Source organism: Mangifera indica, chromosome 12 (genome assembly GCF_011075055.1).
Source record: "Mangifera indica cultivar Alphonso chromosome 12, CATAS_Mindica_2.1, whole genome shotgun sequence".
Lineage (NCBI taxonomy): Eukaryota > Viridiplantae > Streptophyta > Magnoliopsida > Sapindales > Anacardiaceae > Mangifera > Mangifera indica.
The window spans coordinates 10,763,510-10,787,549 of NC_058148.1; the positions used below are offsets into that span (position 1 = coordinate 10,763,510).

Below are 24,040 nucleotides of genomic sequence, written 5' to 3' on the forward strand. Positions count from 1 at the left end.
TGTTTTGCCCTACATATACATTTCACTCAAAGAAATGCGTGTAAATCCGTAAGGAACTTGTTAATATTGCAGTTTGAGCAGTAATTTTTTTTGGGCAAGTAATTTTTTCAAAGTTTTATAAGTGAAAAGGACTCGAATTCAAAATTTTAATACTTTATCAATTTTGATAACCGATATTTTTGTCTTTACAAATTCGTGGGACATTAACTCCTCACAAATATAATGAAATAAACAAAAGGTGTAAGATTTCTTGTGGGATGTTTTCATTAAATACACTTTGGAAGTGTCGGCTGAGGTCCGATTGCTTCTGAACTCAGTATGAACATTGCATTATAATGAATGTCCCCTTTAATATAATTACGTGATGGAATTCTTCATCAATTAGTCTGTTATAATATTGTCGGCAGGAACTGTTTGCTCAGTATGAACTATTTCTAGAATTGCTTAAAATTAATGCCCTCTTAACTAAAGCAAACTGAAACATCAGCTCATCAGCAGTGAAGAGATTACTTGTAGAATTAATCAATCCCTCTAATAGGCACCAAAATACAACAAAATTCTAATTCTCAAGACAAAAACCACTTATGTAGTCAAACGGAGACACCTTTAGTTTAGATTGAAATGAACCAGTTTCAGTTCCTCAAGGATGTCATTTGTCTCAGCAGCAAAATTCATGAATCTTTGGTTTGACTTGAAATTAAAACAAGACTGTTTTGTATTGATAATTAGAGCAAGAAAACTCTTCTATATCAAAAACGTAGTAATAATTTTGATACTAAATAATATAAACCTTAAAAGAATTTTATTGAAATTTTCCACTAAAAACTCATATTTTTCAATATAGGATCTAAGTCTCATACCTTATACTTGAGTTCCTAACATTTATCTATTCATTAGAGTGGATTAAACTATATATTATATTTTTATTTATTAATCAAGCATGCATAATCTGACTTCCATGAAACCCACTAACTGGCTTTGCATATTATGGTTACTTTTATTATTTGTTCTCTAATCAGCATATGTATAATGATTCTATAATTATCCAATGTACAATGTAATTGGCAAGGAAATCCAGCAGCTAAAGCAAAAATTAATGGAAATTCAAGTGGCATGCAGCACTTTCTTGATAAGTTGTTAAGTAAGTGGAAGCACATGAAAGACTCCAAGAATTTCCTTTTTCTTCTGAACAAGGGATCAATTAGGACAGTCAATGGGAATTTCCAGGGGCCTGGTACAGATATGTTGGCTGTTTCTTAATAAGAAATTGAGTTTATGCCTTATAATGCAATTAAATATATGAACTAATGAGATTATGAAGTCTGAGATGGATGGCATTTTTGTTAGTGCTTTGATTCAGAGCCACTAATATCACAAACAAAATCCACTTTTGAGGCTGTAGATGAACCTCTCTTTTGCTTACATATTGACTTTGTTGTTTATGAATAAGATTATTTTCCTAAAACACTTTCATCTGCTGGCTCCATATGATATATATTTGAAAAATATTATAAACTCCAAAATTTTGCTACTGAAATTAGTACTGACAGATGTGGAAATTGATGGGGCAGTTTAAATAGTGATGTGGAAGAGGAGTTTGAGTCGCTCCATCGGCTTCCACTTTGTACCAAATTGTATATATTTTCAAAAGCAATATTATATGTATACAATTTTGGTATATAGATTATATGTTATTGTATGATTGAGTGTTACTTTATCTTTAATTCAAAATAATCTAATTACATTATTATATATCATCATTATATATCATCTGTGTACTTATAATTTTATTGAATTTTCAAGTTCAAGCAACCCTACGAAATCACCACTATTATATTTTACAAACAATTGTAATCAACAAAATAAAATGGTATTTGACAATTACAAAAGTGTGGAAAAGATTGTTTGCTGGCTAGCTTCTAATATTTAGCGAAATGAATTCTGGATTAAATATGTCATTAGTTCACGATTTTACGTAGTGGAGTCCCTAGACTTCAAAAACAGAAGACGTGTTAAGTTTGTAAATGCCCATGACAATTAAACCACTCCCTTGTTTTCTCTATTTAAACAAGTGCTTTAGTGCTCCATTTGCTCATCTAAACTCATTTGATTCAACCATTTAGCAAGAAATAAAAAGACATTGTAAATGGGGTCATTTGATGACATGTGTAGTAGAGCCAGGCCATTTCTGGCAGCGATTTTGCTGCAGTTTGGATATGCAGGGTTGGCAGTAATTTCTAAGTTTGCCCTAAATAAGGGCATGAGCCCACACGTATTAGTAGTCTATCGTCACGCTGTTGCCACTGTTGTTATTGCTCCTTTTGCCATTGTTCTTGATAGGTATGTTTAGCCAGCAGCTTCATACTCTATCTTTCTTTGCTTCATGGATGCACTAATATCTCTCTCTTATAGTTTTCAGAAAGCTGTTAAAATATTCTTTGAATCAAATTCATTTTTCAAGTTTTCTAAACATGGTTTTCTTGGCATATGCCCTACAGGAAAGCGAGGCCAAAAATGACTCTCTCTACCTTCTTTAAGATATCGCTGCTCGCCCTCTTGGAGTGAGCCTCTTACCATTAAGCAATGTCTTTTTATCGCCTAATTCCCATAGTCTTCAGTTATGAAAATTATATATCTACTGGATATGTAAACTGGGAAATTATATATGTGTTTGCAGGCCCACAATCGACCAAAATTTGTTCTACACAGGCATGAAATATACCAGTGCCACATTCACATTTGCCATGAGCAATGTTCTCCCTGCCTTCGTATTTTTGATGGCTTGGCTCCTGAGGTAAACTCAAAATCTGACTATATATACACACAGAATGATTTTTGAGTTAATTTCATGAATGTTTTTTTTTTTTTTAAAAGGATTGAGAGGGTTAAAATTAGGAGCCTGCACAGCCAGGCAAAGATAATGGGCACCGTAGTAACAGTAGGAGGAGCAATGCTTATGACTCTAGTTAAAGGACCTACGATTGATTTTCCATGGACAAAAGTAAGTGACCATCAACAATCTGCAGCCACTTCCACTATGGAACATCCAATTGAAGGTGCAATTTTGATTGCAGTGGGCTGCTTTTGCTGGGCTGCTTTCGTCATTCTTCAAGTAAATATCATAAACACTCACTAAAGCATATAGTTTATTTATAAATTTAAGTTGTATAAGTAAATTTGTTGCATGTTTGATTTGTATAGGCAATTACACTGAAATCGTATCCCACTGAACTCTCCCTCACGGCTTTGATTTGCTTGATGGGCACCATTGAAGGCACCGTAGTTGCCTTGGTAATTGAAAAAGGCAATCCTTCAGTCTGGTCTATACATTTCGATTACAGTCTCTTGGCTTGTCTTTACGGTGTAAGAATTTCTCTTGTTTCATCTGTCACCGATCCATTTATATATGCAATTATAATACTGACATATAATGCATATAACTGAATATTGCAGGGAGTAATATGTTCAGGATTGGGTTATTATATTCAGGGTGTGATAATGAAGAAGAAGGGACCAGTTTTTGTCACTGCTTTTAGTCCTCTAAGCATGGTGATTGTGACAATTATGGGCTCATTTCTATTAGCTGAGATCATGTGTTTAGGAAGGTGCTCGTCATTTTCTCTCTACATCTTCCCGGCACAATAATTCATTAAATCTATATATAGTAAGATTAATTTTACTGAAAAACTGAATACTCTTTTCAGGATTATTGGAGCAATTGTGATTGTGCTGGGGCTTTACTCGGTTTTGTGGGGAAAGAGCAAGGATGAAACCCCATCAACTCCAGGCATCAGTGAGGCTGAATTATCAGTTGATCTTCATCATCAACAACAAATGGCTAAAATGAGTAGCGGAGTGGGGAGTCTGAATGAAGATTCAATTGATGTTTGATGGTAAAATTTAGCATCGAAAAAACAAAATATTCCATGCATGCATGGGATGTGTGTCTTCTTGATTTGTTTTCAGATACGGCAGCACAATCCTGCTTCATCTTTGCAGCTGCAGCTTAGCTTCCTCAACTTGTAGGTTGTACTGTTTTTTGGTTGATGCTTAATATTTATTAAAGCTCTGACTTGCTCTTCATTTAATGAGTATCAATGGAGATTAAGTTAGACTTAAAGTACATAACATTTTCCCACCCAAGGTTTGGCGAAAAGCATTTTTCCACCCTTTTTACTTTTTTTGACTTAACTAACATTTTTTTATTTAAAATCAAACTATATTAAAAAAATAATGATATAAGGGTAAAATAGTAATTATATCATTGATTAATTAAAAAAAAAACAACTTTTTATTTGATCTAAACATTTTAAACCAAATAATTTAACCTTGACAAAATCTGTTGCATTTTGTTCAATTCTTTAAAGATATAATTATCATTTTTTAAACTATTGATGACAAATTGATATTTAAAAAATTTCTAAAGAACCTGAAACTTTTTTTGAATTTTCAATAACCCTTAAAAATTTTCGAGAGGACTACTTTTTTTAAAATTATAGTTTTCTTTATGATATATGATTATAAAACAAGGACACATATTATTTATACGAAGATAGAAAGCAAGGATGAAGATTAAAGAAACGAAAAACAAAGAAGCTTTTTTCTATAATTTAGATATTTAAAATAATACTCATAAAAAATGAAATCCAATGGATAAAATAATAATTTCACATCCTAATATTGTTATTTTATTAACCTATTTAATTTTAAATAAAAATTATTATTTATACTTAATTTCGGATAAAAAAGTATTTCAAAGTTAAACCATAAGTGAGAAAATGTAATTTAACCTTATATTTATATAAATAATTTTATATATACATATTTTTATGTATATAAATAGACACATATATAATATAATTAAATATTATTTTATTGTTAATGTAAAATTATTTAATATATTTTAGAAAGAGAGAGAGAGAGAGTTTAGCATAATTTTATTATATTTATAGAAGAGGGCGTGCGTGCCCAATTCATACTCAAAATAATTATTAATCAATGATGAGTGAAAATAGTAAATAAAGATGACATTAAATTGGAAATTAATAATAAAGTCATGGTGGAAGTTCCGGTGTTCGCTGTAATTGACCAAGTCAACACTAGAATGTTCATTTGACGTGGCATTCAAGTACACGTGGACTCGTGTTTCTATTTCTCGCGGCATGCATGTTTTACATAGATTTTGAGCTAACATTGAGTTATAAGTTTTTATTTTTTTTTATTTATTTGTATTATTATCTGTTCATCGATAGTTTCTTAAATTATATACTAATATTGATTAACAATCTGTAACTTCTAATTTCCTAAGCATTATTGGGATTTTCTCTTTGTTAACTAAAAATTTCATTGCCACTGAAGAGCCAAGTCTCCAACACCACCTGTTTACAAGCCCGATCTCTTGCCACTTTCCCTATTGGTACTTCAGAAAGGTTGGCTTCCGTTGCTTATTGTCAATTCTTCCTTTGAGCCTGCGTGCTAAAAGTATAACAAATCTCATACTTGATTGGATCTCCAACAAATACAGCTCTGACTTATGAACGAAGATGCAGCAAACCTAGTCAACCTCTGACGAAGCTCAATCGCTCTTGAGGCAAGACATGCCATCATTTCATTCATGGTGGCCATTAACCTTCAATGTTTCACGATCGTCACAAGGCCCTTCAGTGGCCTCTAGAGGTTTCTGCGAGTCCCTTGTGGACAGCTACCCAATAAGAATTTAAAAGGGAAAAGATAAAAGAAGAAGAATAGATGGGTTACAATGTGATTACTAAAGTAGTAAATAATCTGAAAGTTAATGAAAGATTAGCAGCATCATAATAATGTCATTAATTACTAATTAGCTGTGCTCACTAACAATTAATTGCATAGACTGATGCTTAATAATTCATTCACATACCTTAATTAGTAGCCCTTGCTGTCCATGTTACATGTAACTGTAACACTTAATTTGCGTAACAGATAAAAAAAAAAGTCATGTGGAATCATATAATATAAGAGTTGTTCATATAAATATATTTATAAGGTTGACAGTTACAAAGCCTATTCCGTCTCAGGCACGTTATTTTGATAGTATATTCCAAAAGAGGAAAAAGCATGTTGGTCGTGAAGTTTTCCGGAATATAAAATTTGTTTTTCCGGGAAACGCTACCGTTCAGTCTACCTAACGGCTCTCACCTCGTGTTAGGTTTAGATATTTTTTATTATAAAAATAGAGACTATCACAAAGATATTAAATTATTTTTATAATTAATAAAATTAATATAATAAATAATTATTATATTTAATTTAAAGTCCTCTTAAAAGATTATGAGTATATTTGTGTTTTTTTTAAAATATTTTTCATGTTAATAATATAATTAGGGTTTTCAAGTTGCATGAAATTAATTAAAACTTTTTTTGTTTTTGTAATTAGGAATTTTATTCGAATTAGATCATTATTTTCAAGACTACACCGAACAAGACAAACTTTGAGTTTAATGACTGACCCTATAACTATTAAATCAGATAAGTCAAGTATTTGATTTTGACATGTCGCTAAATGAAACTTGAATTTATAATTTTTTTATATATAGAGTCTCATCTTTTACTATTCAAACTATCATTTGAGAGTATTTTTACTCTTACTTATTATTTTAATTAAAAATAAAAATATTTTTATACTAAAAATTTAATAAGTAAAAATAATATGGTAATATAATTAAGACTTAGATCATCATACATTGCTAGTCATGTCAGTTTCATAATGAATGATCATCAGAATCTTAATTTTGTTACTAAAAGATGATTGAAGAGGTAATTTCAAACCAAATCATGGAAAAAAAGAAAAGTTTTTGAAGGAGAAGAAAGACTTTGCAAAAAGTCATTTGTTTGCATTGTTGCTTCTATCACCTTTGCCAACCATAAATGAAGACGTGTTAGGCAAAATGTTCACATTAGTTATGTGACATAACCATGCAAAATTATGTATCATATATATACAGAAATAAACTCTTCAGATTGTTATAAAGATATGAGGTTTTTCAGCAAATCAAAGCCATATTTGGCTGTGTTTTGTATGCAGTTTAGCTACTCAATTATGTCTATAATTGCAAAGCGTGCTATGGCCGACGGGTTGAGTCCGTTTGTTCTTGTAGCACTCAGGATGCTCGTTGCTGCAATTCTTATTTCTCCATTTGCCTTTGTCTTAGAAAGGTATCTCTAACTCTAACTTTCTGAAGTCAATTCTGATCAAATTTAAAGATGTTATATTTTCACAGGAACACTAGGTCGAAGATGACATTCTCCATTTTTTTTAAGATTATGTTGCTTAGTTTATTCGAGTAAGAATTTCTCCGACCCAGCTACATTTTTTTCCATTAATTATTAAGAACATACAATTGAGCTAGAGTATTCAATTATGTATGTACACAGGCCTGTGCTTAGCCAGAATTTGTATTATTATGGGATGAAGTATACTACTGCAACTTATACAGCTGCCATGTGCAATATTCTTCCTGCCATGACATTTATAATGGCTTGGATTTTCAGGTAATTAACTATTCTCATCTTCTATGTCTTTAGGAAACTAAAAAAAAAAAAAAAAATCGAAAAAAGAGATGGAAGAACAAAAAATCAACTCTTTGTGAATGTTTTTGCAGGCTTGAGATTGTGAACATTAGGAAGGTCCATAGCCAGGCAAAGATATTGGGAACCATAGTGACAGTTGGGGGAGCCATGATTATGACGTTTGTGAAAGGAAGTGATCTCCTGGAGTTGCCATGGACGAATGGAAGAACTGGTGTTCTTAAGAAATCACAAAGTGACATGCAGGAAGCAGGTCTAATAAAGGGTGCAATAATGATCATAGTAGGCTGTTTTTGCTGGTCTTGTTTCATCATTTTACAAGTAAGAAATATTCCCAACTTGCAGATATAATATTCATTGAGTTTTAGCAGCTGTAATAACCAACTAAATAGGCTATTTTTACAGGCATTTATATTAAAATCCTACCCTTCAGAGCTCACTCTGACGGCTTTGGTATGCATACTAAGCTCGGTGGAAGGCGTTATACTGGCGTTTGCAATTGATCAAGGAAACACAAAAATCTGGTCAATATTCAACCCAGATGTTAAACTTCTAGCTGTAATTTATGGCGTAAGAAAAAACCCTCGACTATCATCAAGAAAATCCAAATATCATAATAATGTACTTACTAACATGGATGTTTAACTAAATTTATAATAATATATGTAGGGAATGGTGTCCTGCACAGCTTATTTCATAATGGGATGGTTAATGAAGAAGAAGGGACCTGTTTTTGTGAGTTCGTTTAACCCTCTTGGCATGGTTATCGTTGCTGTTTTGAGCGCATTTGTTTTATCTGAGAGACTCTTCCTTGGAAGGTATGCATCAGATATTACTTAGCAGAAAATTTTGTGCTTAATCAAATTGATGGGACTGGGAAAGTAAAATTAATCAAGTTTATGTTGTGGATGTGAGTAGGGTAATTGGGGCAGCTGTGATTGTTATTGGACTGTACATGATCTTATGGGGTAGCAGCAAAGATCAGTGTCATTCAAAACTACAAAACACTCAACATGACGTGGCACAAAATAGTCAACAAATGACTATAATAAATGGAGATATAGAGACTTCAAAGGATAGTTTAAATGATAAAAAAGAGAACTTCAATAAGAAGAGATTAAGCGTTCAAATTTTTTTTGACAATATTTTAAGATTAAACTCTTAACTTATCTGATGTATGTAAACAAAGCCCTAAATAATATATATGTACGAAATTTAAATACAAATCAGTATTTATTTTTTGTCAAAGAAGTATGTATGTATTGTTGTTCTTCATTTATCATTATCTTCAACCAATTATGAAGTTAGGGATTGAAGTCTGTTGCTCAAATCTCAAGTATTTGTTTGCATGAAGTCAGTTTCGAGGTTTATTTTGGGATTTGGGTTTAAAAATATTGCCTTTTATATTTTAAAAGTTTTATATAACTGATGAAAATTTAATTATGCCTGTTATTTGTTAAAAATTTATATTTTAAAAAGTTTTACAACTGATGAAAAGTGAATTATGCCTTTAGTTTGTGAAAAATATTGCCTTATATAGTTTAAAAGTGTAATAACTGATGCAAGGTTAATTATGCCTTCTGATTGTTATTTTTGTACTCACATAAGTAAGTTGAAGGACCTTTTTGTGAGAGGAAAATCATTGTGTCCATAACTGTATTTGATCGAAACCTGAGGGACTAAATAAGCCATGTGTTCCTGTTGCTTAGCTTTTTACAAAGATGGTATCAGTTGGCCGTTGTTACTGTTGAAACATAAATATCATATTAATTAATAATCATAATTCACACTAATGTATTTTCCATAAAAGAAAAATAAGATTATATATATATATATATATATATTTTTATTATATATATGATGTATAATTATATAATTGAATGATTTTAAATTAAAAATTAAATTAAATTAAATTACATTATTACATGTACCCTGTATATCCAAATTATACATTGCTTTAGAGAAAAATATTTACTATTCGAAGACAATAGGAACATGAGCAATTAGAATGATAGGGATGATTATTTTGAAAGCAGATGTTGAAAGATGAACATTTTGCTTGAAATTGGAAATTTTCCAGACAGAAGGCAAGGTTGTTTGGGGGTTTAAAAACTCTAACAATAGAGATAGAAATTAACCTTTTTGTAGTCATTGCAAGAGGAATAATCATAAGGAGGATGAATGCTGGTTCAAGGGGAAGAGACCTTCACCCTTGAAGTGTAGATTCTGCAACAAGAATAGGCATATGGACAAGTTTTGTTACCATAAACATAGGTAACAAAACTAGGCACCACCTACAGCAAAACCAACAAGTAAATTATTTCAAAGAAGAGGAGAATGAAGACTATTTACAGATGACCTTGCTGATGGATGAATAGTATCAAAATCACGGATTTGGCATAAAAGGTTCGGGGCTTTGTAACCTTAATTCTATTCAATTAGCTCAAAAGAAAAAAAAAAAATTGTGAAGGACTTACCCACCATTGAACTTAGTGAGAGAGTCCGTGAGAGTTATCAATTAGGGAAATAATATGAAGAACCATTTCCTAATTCTACAAATCGGAGAGCAAAAGAGAGATTGCAATTGGTTTACTCAAACATTTGTGGATCTATCAAAACAACTTCCCCATATGGAAGTGTTCTTTCTTTTAAACTTTTCTTTAAAGATGTTGCAGGATAACGTGGACCTATTTTCTAAACTTCAAACTACAGATAATTGGGGAAAGGTTTAAAAAAATGGTTGAAAATTAATTTAGCCTACCTTCGAAGGGTTTGAGGACTGACAATGGCAAAATGCGAAAAAGTATTCCTTTGTCAAATTTGATTCTTTCTGAGTAGATTTCGGAGTTCAACATCAATATATTGTGACTTAATCTTCTCAATATAATGGAGTTACAAAAAGAAAAAATTAGAATAGTTATGGTGATGACAAGGCTTCCTCTGGTAGAAAAGAAGATACTTAAGAGTATTTTGGCTGAAACAACAAATGCAGTTGTATATTTGCTCAAATTATTATCATTAAACGTTGTGAGAGATATGACTTTGATTAAAGCCTAGAGTGGAACAAAACTAACACTCAAGCATATAAAAGTGTTCAATTGTATTGGTTATGTCCATACCCCTTATGTAAATAGGGTTGTATTTGAATAGAGTAGAATCCGAATATGAATTATCTCAAGTTTGACTCAAATTTGTTATGACTAGCTCCAACAGAATTCAAGTTGACCAATAATTTTATTAAAAGGTCATTAGTAAAATAAATAGTAGTATCAATGAGATAAATAGTATCATCACTAGTATAAATAATATTAATGAAGAGATAAATAAAATTATTGAAGGAGAGTTTAAGTCAAACTCAAGATGAGTTATTCTTGAATTCGATTTGAATCAAGTCTAGCACCATTTTGAGTTGAGTTGTCTCTATTCGAGTCCACCCCTAGATGTAGGAAGGAGAAAGTTGAAAATGTGTTTTTGCCGGGTATAATAGTCTAGCTGAGTGTTATAAATCTACAATCCGAGAATGAAGAAAACTTCACTATAGGGATGTAGTGTGCGAGTGTGCGATGAAGAAGCTACATGGGTGAGGGAGGAAAATGAAGGTGATGAAGTTGCAAAGTTTACATAAGTTGATTGGGATGAAGATGGAGTAGGATATGATACTAACTATTGAGGATGTTGTTGCAGTGAGAGGCACCAGACAGCTTGATGAGTTACCAAAGGTAGCAGTGCGATGATTGACCAACTTACTTTTCATAAGCAAGTAAGCATGAAGAATGAAACCTGCAATGCGGGAAAAAATTTCAATGATTCAGAAGAATAAAACTTCGGAGCTTTTAAATGCCCATGAAGGAAAAAAAAATTACTGGAGTAAAACAGGTTTATAGGGTTAAGAAGAATCTGGATGGTTCCATACAAAATTTAAAAGAAAAATTAATTGTGAAAGAGTATTACTAGATAGGCGAGTTGATTATATTGGCAAATTTTGCTCTTGTGGCAAGATTAGACACGATAAGACTTCTAATTAGACTTGTTGCTCCCCGGCAATGGGAAATTTTACATTTGGATGTCAAGTCCGCTTTTTCTAAATGGTTGTCTTGAGGAAGAAATTTGCTTTGACGGTGGACAAGGAGAGTTTAAATTACATTTGCTTTGATAGTAAAGACAGGCGTGTACATAGATACTAAGCTGTTAAAGGAAAATTATTTAAGGGAAGGAGGGATATTAAAGCCAAACAAGACATTGGTTTGCAGCTAACAAAAAGGAGATAAATCTGCTCAAATTAATACACGAGGCGATCAAGGAGAAAATAGAGCATATTTATTACAACAGCAGACAAAGATGAAATCTGTCAAGATTTGCCCTTGTTTTTAAAAGGGCGATTTTTTGGGGGCGAATTAAATTTCTAGATACTTTTGAGGGGAAATTGATTAAAATGAAATAATTGCTTGCCACACTTCTCTTACTTACCACATTGGTTGAGTTGTACATCAGCAGCATAGAGATTAATTAGATTAATTAGGATTCCATGATCTTTCAATTTTTAAAACTACAAGAGTGATATTTTATATACCATTCATGAGTTGTTATTAAATATTTCTAACTAACATTAACGTTAATTAATTATTCATCCAATCCAAAGAACGTGTTGGTGATGACCATGCATCACCATTTTCACTTTCACCTGGTATCAAGCAGAAAAAAGGCACCACTGGCACCTCCATAAAAAGTTCCCTTTAACAGATTATTCAACACCAACAGCATACTTAAAAGAGTCTTAATTCATTACAAATATAACCCTGTTGTTGTCCATCTACGCAAATTATTATGAGCAATATTATGTATACACACTTTTAAGTATATAATCGAATATACAGTTGATATGACATCATTTAATTAGGTGTTATTTTATCTTTAATTTAAAATCACTCAATCATAATGATGACATATCAACTGTATATTCAAAAGTTTATACACATAGGTTTGTTGAATTATTATATACTAAAAACCCAGTTGGTAACTACTTAGCTCAAGTTCACGGATATGGCTGCTAATATCAACAAATTACACAGCTGCTAATATGGTCAAATTACACAGCTTATCCCAACTCACCAGCCCTCTAATACCACACTCTTCACCTCAACAGACGGTGGTGATATCATCCTTCCCATAAATACGCTCAAGTTCACGATTGGCAGCTTCAAAGGAACCTGAGAAGAAAACAAAATTTGGTTTTCATATTATCATATCAAGTAATGCCAGTCACTTTGATTCTCTAAAGTTGAATAAGATGAACCCCAAGAATGATATTGGCCTTACCTTTCCAGGTGAGGAATTTTTCAAGATTAATTTTTGCTCCAGTCACATTTTGAATCTCCTCAAATAGGTTCTTCTGAGGAGTATACCTGAGCTCTTGCACAGCTGAATATATGGTCTTTCCACTCTCCAAGAATATGTGATTGTTGGGGTGTTTGGTCCTGCAATTAGCGTGACGCTCAAACTGATGGGCATTCAAAACCTACGGAATACAATTCAATGAACTGTTATGTATTGGTTAACTTAAATGAAACTGAAATTTACAGAGTTGCGTACCTTGGTGAAGTTGCATTCTTTGCAGCCGCATAGATAGCCAGCTCCTTTAATGGTTCCTTTAAGATGTTTCTATCCACAGAGTAAGTCAAACAATGTCAAAAGAAGTTACAGGAGTTTGCACATTCTTTCTAATCGCGAAACAAAATTTAGCATAGGAAATAAAATGCACCTCTCTTGACCAGGAAACGTACTTGACAGAAGCACCATCCAGCAGACCAGTTTTCAGCAAACTTTTGACATGTGAGGGGAAGCTGTTTGCAGGAACCTTCTTAGCCTCCTTTGGCTCTTTAGTTTTGGTTTTCTTCACAGTTATAGTATTTGAACTGGAAGGGCTATTGCCAACTGAATCCACGTTTGGCTCAACCAAATTCTTCTGGCCTGGTTTGCCTGAAGCTTGAACTGAGCTCTGAGTACCCATTAAGAAATCATAGCTGCTAACGATATTCCCAGAGGGATTTGTCTCGGTCTCATTTTGAAAAACTTCAAAACATAATGCACTCATCTCACCCTTATTGTAGTTGTGACCCATAGAGAGCGCTCCAGAATCCCCTTTGTTTTGAGTAAAATCCACTGATGTGATGTTGGAACCTGGCTTGTCATATGCTGTAGCCATTGCCATGATATTATCAGTTACCTTACTGTGGGAAGAATTCATTGAAATGAAATTCTCATTTGCCTTATCATAACTGTGTCCCATTGAAAAAAATTTCTCATGATCTTTGTTATAGGAGTAACTCATCGATATGACATGGCTAACTCCCTTTTCAGAAGATTGACCAATCGCTACATTGTCTTTTCTCTTGCTATAATTGGAACCCATCGATATAAAATTCTCACCTCCCTCATTTAAGCTGTGGTCCATTGATATGGTATTCTCGTCTGCATTATTGTTATTTGGACCCAGTGATATAGTGCCATTATTACTCTTATGATACATAGTACCCACTGAAATTTGGTTACCATCTCCCCTACTATAGGAGTACGCAATGGGTGCTAATGTGTCATTGACAGAGTCTCTAACTTGATTGACCCCAACCTTTCTGATTCCACCAACACTGAAACCTGAAGGATCTTCAACGAAAGGAAACATAGACAAACCCGTTGATGAATTATTATAGTGACCCTGAAAATCCTTTCTTCCAAAATTCAAACTTCTACCATCAACAGAAGGAATGTTCCTGTCAAACAGATTGACAGACTGTACAGGCTCAGATCCATATAGATGTTCAGGGAATTGCCCTGAGACTGACTGAAAACTAGAAATTGTTCCAGAAACTGTTCTGCCCTTAACAGCATCTACTGCTTGCTTCTTGTTACTGAATAGTTCTGGTGTGGTGGCATCCATGAACCATTGATGACCACGCTTGGGTTCAATTCTTGAGGAACTATCATAACCCGTCTCTGCATCAGTTAGACACCCAGCATCCCTTGGCATCCAAAAGCCTTTGTGCTGGGAAGATTGCCAAAAAATAATAAGATCATCGGATTGACTGCAAGTTACACTTTTAAGACAACAACAGTAGCTTAAAAACAAATAAGAAGCTGGTCATCCTGCAAAATTAAACTTGAAATAATAATATAATCTAAGAAGAAAACGAGGAAACACAAAGGGAAAAGGAAGAAAATATTCCATATTACGAAGAAGAAGCATGCCACATATATTTAAGCAGTACTAATTGATATTTATTATATGTAACAAAGGTATTAATCTGTTCAATATATCTCTTTTCTTTCTTTTTTCCCTAGCTCCTTCCTGTTATACAAATTCTACATTTGATACAACCTCAGTAATCTCTGGAGTTTACATTCATATCACAACTGACAGTAAACCATAAATATCGTCTTACTGAGGATAAATTTAGATTAAACATAACCCTCATTAACTTTGAACATTCATACCCAAACACAATTTCAGATTAAATCCAAAATCTTCAAACAGTACAAATAACAATTATGAATTATCTAAAACAAATGCAATGAAATTTAATAATCATCCACCAATCTAGTAGCTTATAGTCACGTGCTAAACCTTGTGCCTGTAACTCTATAGTAACTAACTTACAAAAAATTAAAACAACTCCGATCACCATAATTACATGTTTAGATTAAACAGAACCTTCATTAATCTAGTTAAACTTTCATAACCCACACAATCTCATATTAAATCTGAAATCTTCGACCAAAACAGATAACAATTATGAATTACCTAATACAAATGCAATGAAATTTAATAATCATCCACCAATCTAGCAGTTTATAGTCACATGCTAAACCTCGTGTCTGCAATTCTATAGCAAGTAACTTACAAAATAATTAAAACAACTCCGATCACCATAATTACATGTTTAGATTAAACATAACCTTCATTAACTTAGTTAAACTTTCATACTGCAAACAATCTTGGATTAAATCTGAAATCTTTGACCAGTACAAATAACAATTATGAATTACCTAACACAAATGCAATGAAAGTTAATAATGATCCACCAATCAAGCAGCTTATAGTCACGTAATAAACCTCATGCCTGCAATTCTGTAGTAACAACTTACAACATAAACAAAACAACTACGACCACCATAATTACATGACTTAGATTAAACATAAAGTTGATCAAACTTATCTAAACATTCATAGCCACAACACAATCTCAGATTAGATCCAGAAACTTCAATGGTTCAGAACATATTTATTAAAACTACGTGGAATAGTTACTAATCATTTCAAATGTCACACAACAACAAAACCTTAAACATAACATAAACATTAGACAGCAATCAAACAGAACACAACAGATGATGTCACAATTAGTCAAAATTTTATGAAAGAAATGGAAACTTTCAATTCTCAATATAGAATGTGCATGCAAAAGCTTTCACTGCCTACCATTTTCGCTCCTTCAACTCAACCACTCAACTGCTGTAAAACCTTTACCACCTTAATCTTTATACTATACCGTTTTGTCTAATCGTCAGCTTCAAACAAAATCTGACAAAAAGGAAAAAAAGAAAAATAAATAAACAAGGAAGAAAACCTAACATTTTACTTAAATCAACAAAATTATAAACGATCGAACTTCGATTCAAACAACATGCAATTTATGATCCGAAGAGACAATTGACACAAACATGAACTAAAATAATGATCCATGAGAGAATTTTATTTAATTTAAAGAGAAACGACCTTCACTGACACTATCTAGATTAATCACCGGAGATGATTTCCGGCGCCGGATTTTATTTTTATTTAAAATTATTTTTAATTTTGGTGTTTTCGGCCGGGAGAGTGACTTCAGTGAGTAGAAGATGAAGCTCAGGAGAGGAGAGGCTGGGTTCTAAGTTTAACTAAGAGGAGAGAAAGATACTGTGCAGCTTATTCTATGAAAACTATTTATTCGCAGGGTCATCGTGATCGTTCAATTGTGATAAAGAGGGAATCGTGACCGTTTAAAGTGTTTACTGGATTTCAAAGATTTTTGTACGGGAATTCAGTGAAGTCAAGTTTGGTAATGATCTATCTATGGTAAGGAATCCACGTGGATGAATATTATAGGTTTACAAGTGTAAAGTACTATTCTACAAGACATTTTTAAAATATGACCATAAATTGTGAAAATGTTTTATCATGAAGGTTATTATTGTAAATTAGACCCGCAGACAATTAAGCCGATGATTCTCCTGAAAAAATCAGCCCTGCTGAATCAGTCCTTAATTGGCAACTTCTTGAGAGTGACAACAAATGACTTAAAATTTTGTAAACAAATTACCAAAAATAATCAGTCTTCATGTATGGTGGTAAGTTTGTGAGGAACATTGTGGTAATATAATAATGAAACATCAGATGTTGCGGCACAAATGAATCAATTTCAATGGACAAATATTCAAATTTTGTCTTTATATTACTTGTTACCTTTTTGAATTCAGTTACAAGGGTAGAAGTGATATTTTAATCTGGTCGATATTACCTAATATAAAATTAGAAAAGAAATAAATTTGTAATACCCTAACGATTTTTATTAAATTTTTTTTTTCTACTTTAATTTGAATCAAAAACTAACAAAGACTAAATCAAGATAGTTTTCAAATTTCATAAAAATAAACAGGGTATATTTGGAACATAAATTGTAATTACGTTGGGTTCTATTCCTTTAAAAAAATTTCCATAAATGTAGATTATGTTACCGATGGTAAGAGAAACATTGCAATTTATGCTACTAGTGTTGAGATTCTAAGTTTAATTGTTTAATTAATATGCCCACCAAAACCTTAGTTACATCATACATTGTGACAGGTTAGTTTAGGTTTAGATTAGTGTAACTTATCATACAACGAGCAATACAATGTCAGTATTCACCAAAAGACAGATTTATTACAAAACTATGACTAAAACCCGTAAGGTGTGCCTGTGTGGATTTTTTGGCTAATAAAATAAAAAAAATTGTATATAAAATAAACTCGTGTGTGATACTTGTATTAAAATTTATAAATATCATACATTTTTTATTTCTCTTATATCTAAATTCTTGAAATTTTAAATATATATTTAACAATACAATTTTGTAGTTTAAAATCTATCATTGCCCAATCTTTCACCCAAATCATACTTTTAATAATATTTGAGTGTAAATTTGATTTTCTATCCTCCAAAATGCATTTACTTGTATTAGAAGCTTGTGATGTTAAAATAGCTAGACTTTGAAGGCGTTAATAAATTGTGTGCTATGACAAAAAAACGAATAATAAGTTTATTTATGTGCTTTTCACCGTACAAGAATATCATAATTATTATTTTCACTTATAATTTCAGAAAAATATTTAATATTTATATAATTTATAATTACATTAAAACATATCCAATTTGCAATCATGTTTAATAATTACATTTTCCTTGTAGGCTCAAATACAACCCACATTGGAAATGATAATTTTGACCTAAGTTTAGGAATCCCGATCTTTTCTGATTTTAATAGGGATAAGATTTTTTAATAAAAATGAGAAAGGAGACTCTAACAAAAAAAATCTTTATAATCGGGAATGAAAATATATGTATCCCCTTCCCACTCCGCCTTCGTCCCCTTTTCTATTATTTTATATTAATATTTTTTACTTAAAATACTAATATATTTACATAGTTTTAAATTATTTATCTTTTTAAGTTTTATTTAAATTTTCGTTATACATATTAAAATGATTAATATATAATATTTGTAATATTTGAAATAATAAATTTATTTAAATTTTACTTAATTTTATTATTTAATATATTTATGTTGTATTTAGATAATATGGGAAAGAGATTTTTTTCTGTGGAGATGAAAAAGAAAATTTTCCTCCAGGGAGAAGTTAAGAAATTCTTGTCATTCTTATAACAAGGCAGGCGGAGATCGAAATTGAGATCCTCCTCTCATCTCTCCATTGCAATCCCTACCTGACATGACCTATCTTAAGAGCACAGCTTCGTGCCACTCATAATTTTGTAGATTGTGGCCCAGGATATTTTTTATTTATGTATTTATTATTTATTTTTTTTTTTTTTTGTAGATGTTAATTCTAGACTCCGATATAAAGCATTTGGGGACCATTATTTGGGCCTTTCTTACTTCTGGTCCATGGGCTCACAACTTCTTTAACCTTGTGTAAATTCAAGGTTGGCATTTTCTAATAAAAGTCAAGGGAAAAGAGTTTGTGATGTATTGAATGACATAAACATTTTCCCTAATAAACATAATACGATTAATTCTTAATGATAGTTACTTATCTCCAATACGCCATTGCATTAATTTACTTATTTATATATATATTTCAATAAACAAATTTATACCATTTATAAATCCAATGGCCTAATTTATTCAAACTGTACATAGTTTTATACTTAATTTCAACTAATACATGCATATCCCCCATTTGTAACATAATTTGACTAAAATACTAGTCATGAAAAGTCATTACTGAACATTGATTATTTAAGTTCCTTGCTAAGTCATTCATATTGACAATGGCATGCATTTCCCATAACTAAAAGGTTCCTTCGTATTAAATTATAAGAACATTGCAAAGAAATGACTATTATTTATGGTTTCACACAGATCATTCATTAAAAAAAATATTTATTAATTTTCTGGGTATTTAATTTGGAAAATATTGATTAATTGGGTTCTAATTTTTGTTCTTCAAGAGGAAGATGTTCCCCACTTCTCAAAACTCTTCCTTTTCACATCATCGTGAGACAATAAATCAAATATAGAAACCAAATTAATTGAAGCTAAATAATTTCATAAATATCATCATGTTTTCTATTAATATTTCTGTAAAAATATTACCAATTAATGAACATATACATATATATCAACACCAAAGGTAACCCTAAAAGGAGTAAAACAAAAATAAAAGAAGTGGAAAGAAAAAAAAATCCTGTATCGTAATAAGGATAATGAACAATTTACAAGAAGCAATCGACAGTGGGAGCTGATTTACTACCAAGTTTAAACAACTCCAAATCATTCTCTAATGGAGTTAAGTTCAAATCCAAACACAAAACCCTTCTGCTGTTTGCTTTCTTCAAGATTTTCACATCCCCATGACCATCAGAAACTTCACCGCTGAAACTCAAAGCAGGCTGAAGGTTGTCGTTATTCAACCCTTCGGTTCTGTGTCTCCTCATGTGACCGCCCAAAGCTTGGCCGATGGCGAACTCCAGGCCGCAGATGGAGCATTCGTGAGTTTTGGGTTTAATCGGCGACCGGCTCTCGAGGTTTCCCTCCATCAACCGTGGCTTCTTGTGGCTAGCTCGGTGGCCCCCCAGCGCTTGAAACGAAGGGAACTGCCGGTTGCAGGTCTTGCACTCGAAGACGCGGCTTGTCGTTGAAGGCATGGTGTTAACCATGGCTTCCAGATCCCGTCCGTGTGAAAGTAACATCAAGCAGTTGGCCATGGTTAAGCTATCGAGCTCTGCTTCTCCAAAAGTTCTCTTCATGGTGTGAAACGTCTGCGTTTTTTGCGTGGAATTCAAGTGAAATTAATCGGTTCATAAGCATGCAGGGTTCCCTTGTACTTATAGGTCGGTTTCAGTTTTGAGGAGAGTCGGCATTGACTTTTTTAGTTGACTGTTCAGAATGACGTTTCTGCCCTTGTTTAGAAAATGGAGGTTTTGGGAAATAAATTAATTAAAAAATATTACTTAACGAGCCCTGAGTAAGAAAACGTGTAAATAACACGTCAGCATGACCAAGTCACATGCACGTAGGAAGTCTAATTTTCTAGAAATTCCCTAATTGATTTGGCAAAGGTTAAAATGGGGATTAAAAAATATATATTAGGGTTCATGTGAACGAGGACACAATGTGAGTCAAGTACAGTAGTAGCCGTACAAAATAGAATTTATAAGAAATATTTATTCTTGGTAGTATGCACGTTATATTTTTAGATAATATTAGAAGACTTTAGTTTTCACGTGTCAATGAATCTAAATTAATTTTAATTTTGATTGAATTGAGTGTTTAATGTGCAGGGAAACGTTAACGTGACTTACAATCCGGGTTAGGTTTAAGTCTTGCTAATGCGTGACAATTTTATGATGGCATGATGTGTCAAATGAGACACCATAATTTATTCCTAGACAAAAGACTTACTTATTCCCTTATAAGATTTACATTTCTGTCAAATTCTTATGAATTAATTTTTAAAAAATTAAATATATATCTATTAATTATTAAAATTAATAAAACCTATTGATTTTATAGATAAAATTATCATTTAATTAACAATATTAAAAATAAATAAAAATTTTATATTTTTTTCTATCAAACTAAAAAAATTAGAAAACTAATAATTTTTTTAATCTAAAAGTTAAAAAAAATATATTTTTTCTTTTCTAAGGTTTACAATTTCTTCTTTTGCTTCTCAAATAATTGGAACTGATTAAAACCCTTTTTAACTCATTCTCTTTATCTGTTGTTGACAATTTTTGACTAATGACAAATAAAAAGATGATGAATCAACGGATGATCAAACATATCCATGAAGACAAACTAATCACGATTTGACTAGGTTCGGCCGAATTCTATGAACTTGAAATATAGAAATATTTTCCCAATTCAATTTTGATTAGTGTTATTAATTATGAAGTATAATCAATTTTGGTGACGTTGGTTTAATAATAGATGACAGATTAAGGAATAATTGTTGATTATAATAATGCAAACATGACCTAATTAATTTCTTTCCCAAAAAGCCTTATTTATTTTAGTCTGCATTAAATGATACCATTTTAATATTGAAATCAAACATTTTTATTTTCTCTGGATAAATAATCATTTTCATTTTGAAATTATTTTTACAAATAACACTACTTTTAAATCTAAACAAAACTTTAATCTACCAACACTTTATCTTCACAATTTCTCTCCATTTACCAGACTATCTATTCATCTTTGTTCAAACTCCACATAACATAAGGACGAATTAAGGTATTTTCATCAATTTGTTTGAATTTTTGAAAAGTAAACCTACAATTATGATAAATGTATGTATTTGTAAAGATCATGTTTTTGACTATCTCAATGTAACTTTCAAAATTTATTAAACTTTTAAATTCGAAATTATCTTTTATAGGTCACAAATTATTGGATGTCATCGGTAAATAGAGCTTTATCGATTGAGATGAATTTCAGTTCGTGAATGGACTTTCAAATAGGATCTCTAATCTCTATTTGGGTATCAAAATTTTGCAGTAAAACTCAAGGGTGACAAATAATTTTACAGTCAACATCAAAAATTTTGCATGCATGAATGTGTTGGAAAAATTTACGGATCGGTGAATTCAGTAGGTTAATTAAAATATAACTGCTACAACTAAGCTAAATTGAGATGACGTTAATAGGCAAAAGATAATCAATTGTTATTGACTTTGTTGGTGACCATAAGATAAAATTCCTAATCAAACTATCTCGTCTTTAGCATGTAAACGTTATCAATTTGAATGTTGTCACGTCATGTAAGTTCTTCGTCAGCTCGCCCAATTTTTGAGTCATTCAAGCCGTTACTTTTATGATTTAGTAATTTCCTTCTTCTACGGCAAGTCTGTTTGGCACACATAAATTATCACACACTTTTCACCATTTTTTTTTTAAATTTACTCATAAATTATAGTTTCAATAAAGTTATGTAAATAATTTTTATATATAAATAATAACATATTTTTATGTATAAATAAATATAAAATAACAATTTACCTCTTATGATCTCTATTTTGTTATATTTGACTAATATATTTCACATTTATTCTATTAAATTTTACGGTGAAACCCTCATGGAATTTTTGCAACGAGGGATTATTTATTATCTGTAATTGGTAGAGATAGAATTTTTTTTTTTATATTTTATTTGTTATAATAGAGATTGTGCAAAAAGATATTTATATAAGAATAAAAAATATATACCATATTTATATTTATTGAGAAAATCCCCCATAATTTGTTGAGAAAATTATGCTAACAATAATACCAGTTAATGTATTTATTAATGAAATAAAATTATATATACAACTAAATCGTATAAATTTATATATACAAACTAAGGTGATAATTTATGATCAGGTGATGTAATTATTTATTTTTTCTTTTACTTTAAAATTATCTAATTAAATGTTACTATATACAGATATATTTGTATAATTTGTTTATGTATATATTATATTATTAACTAATGCAGAGGAAAAACCGTAATGAACTTGGGTGTAATTTGGTGAAATTTGACCCATCTCTCCCACCCTTTCCCTTGGTTCAAAAGTTGGGTAACATTGACTGCAATTGCCGTGGTCCATGCATGCATGAGAGAGCTTGAAGAAGGAGAAGGGAAACTTGGTAACAAGGCATACAACCCAAGCGAAGCTAATTAAGCCAAAGTTACCTTGACGTATACAAAAATTAAAAAATTCGACTCGAAAACTCTTGGCTTGCTTTTCGAGCCATGAATGGAAAACTTATCTGAAGCTACTTAAATTTCTAAAATAGGAATTTAAAATATATATAATCATATAATAATAAATCATTTATATATCTAAATATATATTTAAAAATATATACATATAATTTTACTGTTGAAAAAAATCTCACTATCAATGTCAGCATGAACGAGGGAGTTTGAAAACCTGATAAATATAAAAAAATTAGAAGCATATATGGCAGGCATTTCTCTGTATCCAATTATTTTAAGTTTAATAATTAAGTAAATTAATTAATATCCAGAGTGTGAATATTGAGAAAAAATGGCGTCAGGAAAATATGGTTTATTATAGAAATGTGTGGTACACGTGTAGATATCATTACTGTAAACAAATAAGCTAAAGAGTCAAACTTTTATAATTTTCTCTTAAGAAAACTAGTTTTGGAAGAAGAAAGATAAAGGGTAAGTGACGTTTGAGTTGGTTGGCCAAGAGGAGGAGTTATCCAGAGCTTATCTTAAGCATAAAATTCTGCAGGTTCTTTGAATGGCTTATACAATTCAATTAATGTAATGTGTGTAGCATTTAATAAATAAAAATGTCTGACTTTACTTTATTATAATTTAGAAATACATAAAATCAAATGACTTGATTGAGGCATGATTTGAGTAGTCAAAGAAAAGGCTCTACAGTCAGTAATATATTCAACTTGAGTATTGCCGGGACTTCTGGTGTGGCCCCTTACCGGTTTCACACTGTGCTGGTTATCAGGAGTCTTCACTTTGAACACAAATAAATTAATACTGCATTTATACTAAACTTGAGACAATTTTATGTTAAAAGTTAGGTGAATTCAGTTTAGGGGATGATCCTGATTCTTTCAAATATATGAAATAGGTTTTGTATATTTTTCAAGTCAAAGACAAAGGTATAAAACCATGTTATATTTCC

General features: G+C 31.4%; 4 protein-coding genes across 6 annotated transcripts; 2 read left to right on the forward strand and 2 right to left on the reverse strand.

The window, feature by feature from the left end:
- Window positions 1-2,154: 2,154 nt before the first annotated feature.
- On the forward strand, window positions 2,155-4,083 carry LOC123193601 (WAT1-related protein At2g39510-like). Its single transcript, XM_044606651.1, has 7 exons — window positions 2,155-2,340; window positions 2,499-2,561; window positions 2,678-2,794; window positions 2,875-3,112; window positions 3,202-3,363; window positions 3,454-3,605; window positions 3,705-4,083. The coding sequence occupies exons 1-7, from the start codon at window positions 2,165-2,167 to the stop codon at window positions 3,889-3,891; spliced, it is 1,095 nt and encodes a 364-aa protein (XP_044462586.1). The 5' UTR covers window positions 2,155-2,164; the 3' UTR covers window positions 3,892-4,083.
- A 2,924-nt stretch (window positions 4,084-7,007) lies between these two features.
- Window positions 7,008-8,893, forward strand: LOC123193573 (WAT1-related protein At5g13670-like). Its single transcript, XM_044606609.1, has 7 exons — window positions 7,008-7,191; window positions 7,257-7,319; window positions 7,411-7,527; window positions 7,638-7,884; window positions 7,969-8,133; window positions 8,233-8,381; window positions 8,482-8,893. The coding sequence occupies exons 1-7, from the start codon at window positions 7,010-7,012 to the stop codon at window positions 8,726-8,728; spliced, it is 1,170 nt and encodes a 389-aa protein (XP_044462544.1). The 5' UTR covers window positions 7,008-7,009; the 3' UTR covers window positions 8,729-8,893.
- A 3,397-nt stretch (window positions 8,894-12,290) lies between these two features.
- On the reverse strand, window positions 12,291-16,474 carry LOC123192626. Of its 3 annotated transcripts, none has more exons than XM_044605252.1 (6): window positions 16,334-16,474; window positions 16,037-16,138; window positions 13,322-14,602; window positions 13,153-13,221; window positions 12,880-13,078; window positions 12,291-12,770 (listed from the first exon to the last, which is right to left on the reverse strand). In XM_044605252.1, the coding sequence occupies exons 2-6, from the start codon at window positions 16,037-16,039 to the stop codon at window positions 12,700-12,702; spliced, it is 1,623 nt and encodes a 540-aa protein (XP_044461187.1). In that variant the 5' UTR covers window positions 16,040-16,138; window positions 16,334-16,474; the 3' UTR covers window positions 12,291-12,699. The 3 variants fall into 3 exon arrangements, 2 of the variants coding, with proteins under 2 accessions (XP_044461187.1, XP_044461188.1); XM_044605253.1 differs by having other exon boundaries at window positions 16,362-16,467; XR_006496907.1 differs by having other exon boundaries at window positions 12,880-13,037.
- A 2,927-nt stretch (window positions 16,475-19,401) lies between these two features.
- LOC123193471 (zinc finger protein ZAT12-like) lies at window positions 19,402-20,194 on the reverse strand. The gene has a single exon (XM_044606484.1). The coding sequence runs from the start codon at window positions 20,120-20,122 to the stop codon at window positions 19,589-19,591; it is 534 nt and encodes a 177-aa protein (XP_044462419.1). The 5' UTR covers window positions 20,123-20,194; the 3' UTR covers window positions 19,402-19,588.
- Between the last annotated feature and the right edge of the window lie 3,846 nt (window positions 20,195-24,040).

What these genes read in the sequence shown, in the direction of transcription:
- LOC123192626 (XM_044605252.1), bottom strand. An exon ending in AAGAATGCAACTTCACCAAG is followed by an intron (nt 13,079 to 13,152) that starts GTACGCAACTCT and finishes TGTATTCCGTAG; the next exon opens with GTTTTGAATGCCCATCAGTT. An exon ending in AAAATTCCTCACCTGGAAAG is followed by an intron (nt 12,771 to 12,879) that starts GTAAGGCCAATA and finishes TTTTCTTCTCAG; the next exon opens with GTTCCTTTGAAGCTGCCAAT.
- LOC123193573 (XM_044606609.1), top strand. Translation starts at nt 7,010, where the DNA reads ATGAGGTTTTTCAGCAAATCAAAGCCATATTTGGCTGTGTTTTGTATG. An exon ending in ATGTTGCTTAGTTTATTCGA is followed by an intron (nt 7,320 to 7,410) that starts GTAAGAATTTCT and finishes GTATGTACACAG; the next exon opens with GCCTGTGCTTAGCCAGAATT. An exon ending in TTCTAGCTGTAATTTATGGC is followed by an intron (nt 8,134 to 8,232) that starts GTAAGAAAAAAC and finishes TAATATATGTAG; the next exon opens with GGAATGGTGTCCTGCACAGC.
- LOC123193471 (XM_044606484.1), bottom strand. Translation starts at nt 20,122, where the DNA reads ATGAAGAGAACTTTTGGAGAAGCAGAGCTCGATAGCTTAACCATGGCC.
- LOC123193601 (XM_044606651.1), top strand. Translation starts at nt 2,165, where the DNA reads ATGTGTAGTAGAGCCAGGCCATTTCTGGCAGCGATTTTGCTGCAGTTT. An exon ending in TCTTGGCTTGTCTTTACGGT is followed by an intron (nt 3,364 to 3,453) that starts GTAAGAATTTCT and finishes TGAATATTGCAG; the next exon opens with GGAGTAATATGTTCAGGATT. An exon ending in GAGATCATGTGTTTAGGAAG is followed by an intron (nt 3,606 to 3,704) that starts GTGCTCGTCATT and finishes TACTCTTTTCAG; the next exon opens with GATTATTGGAGCAATTGTGA.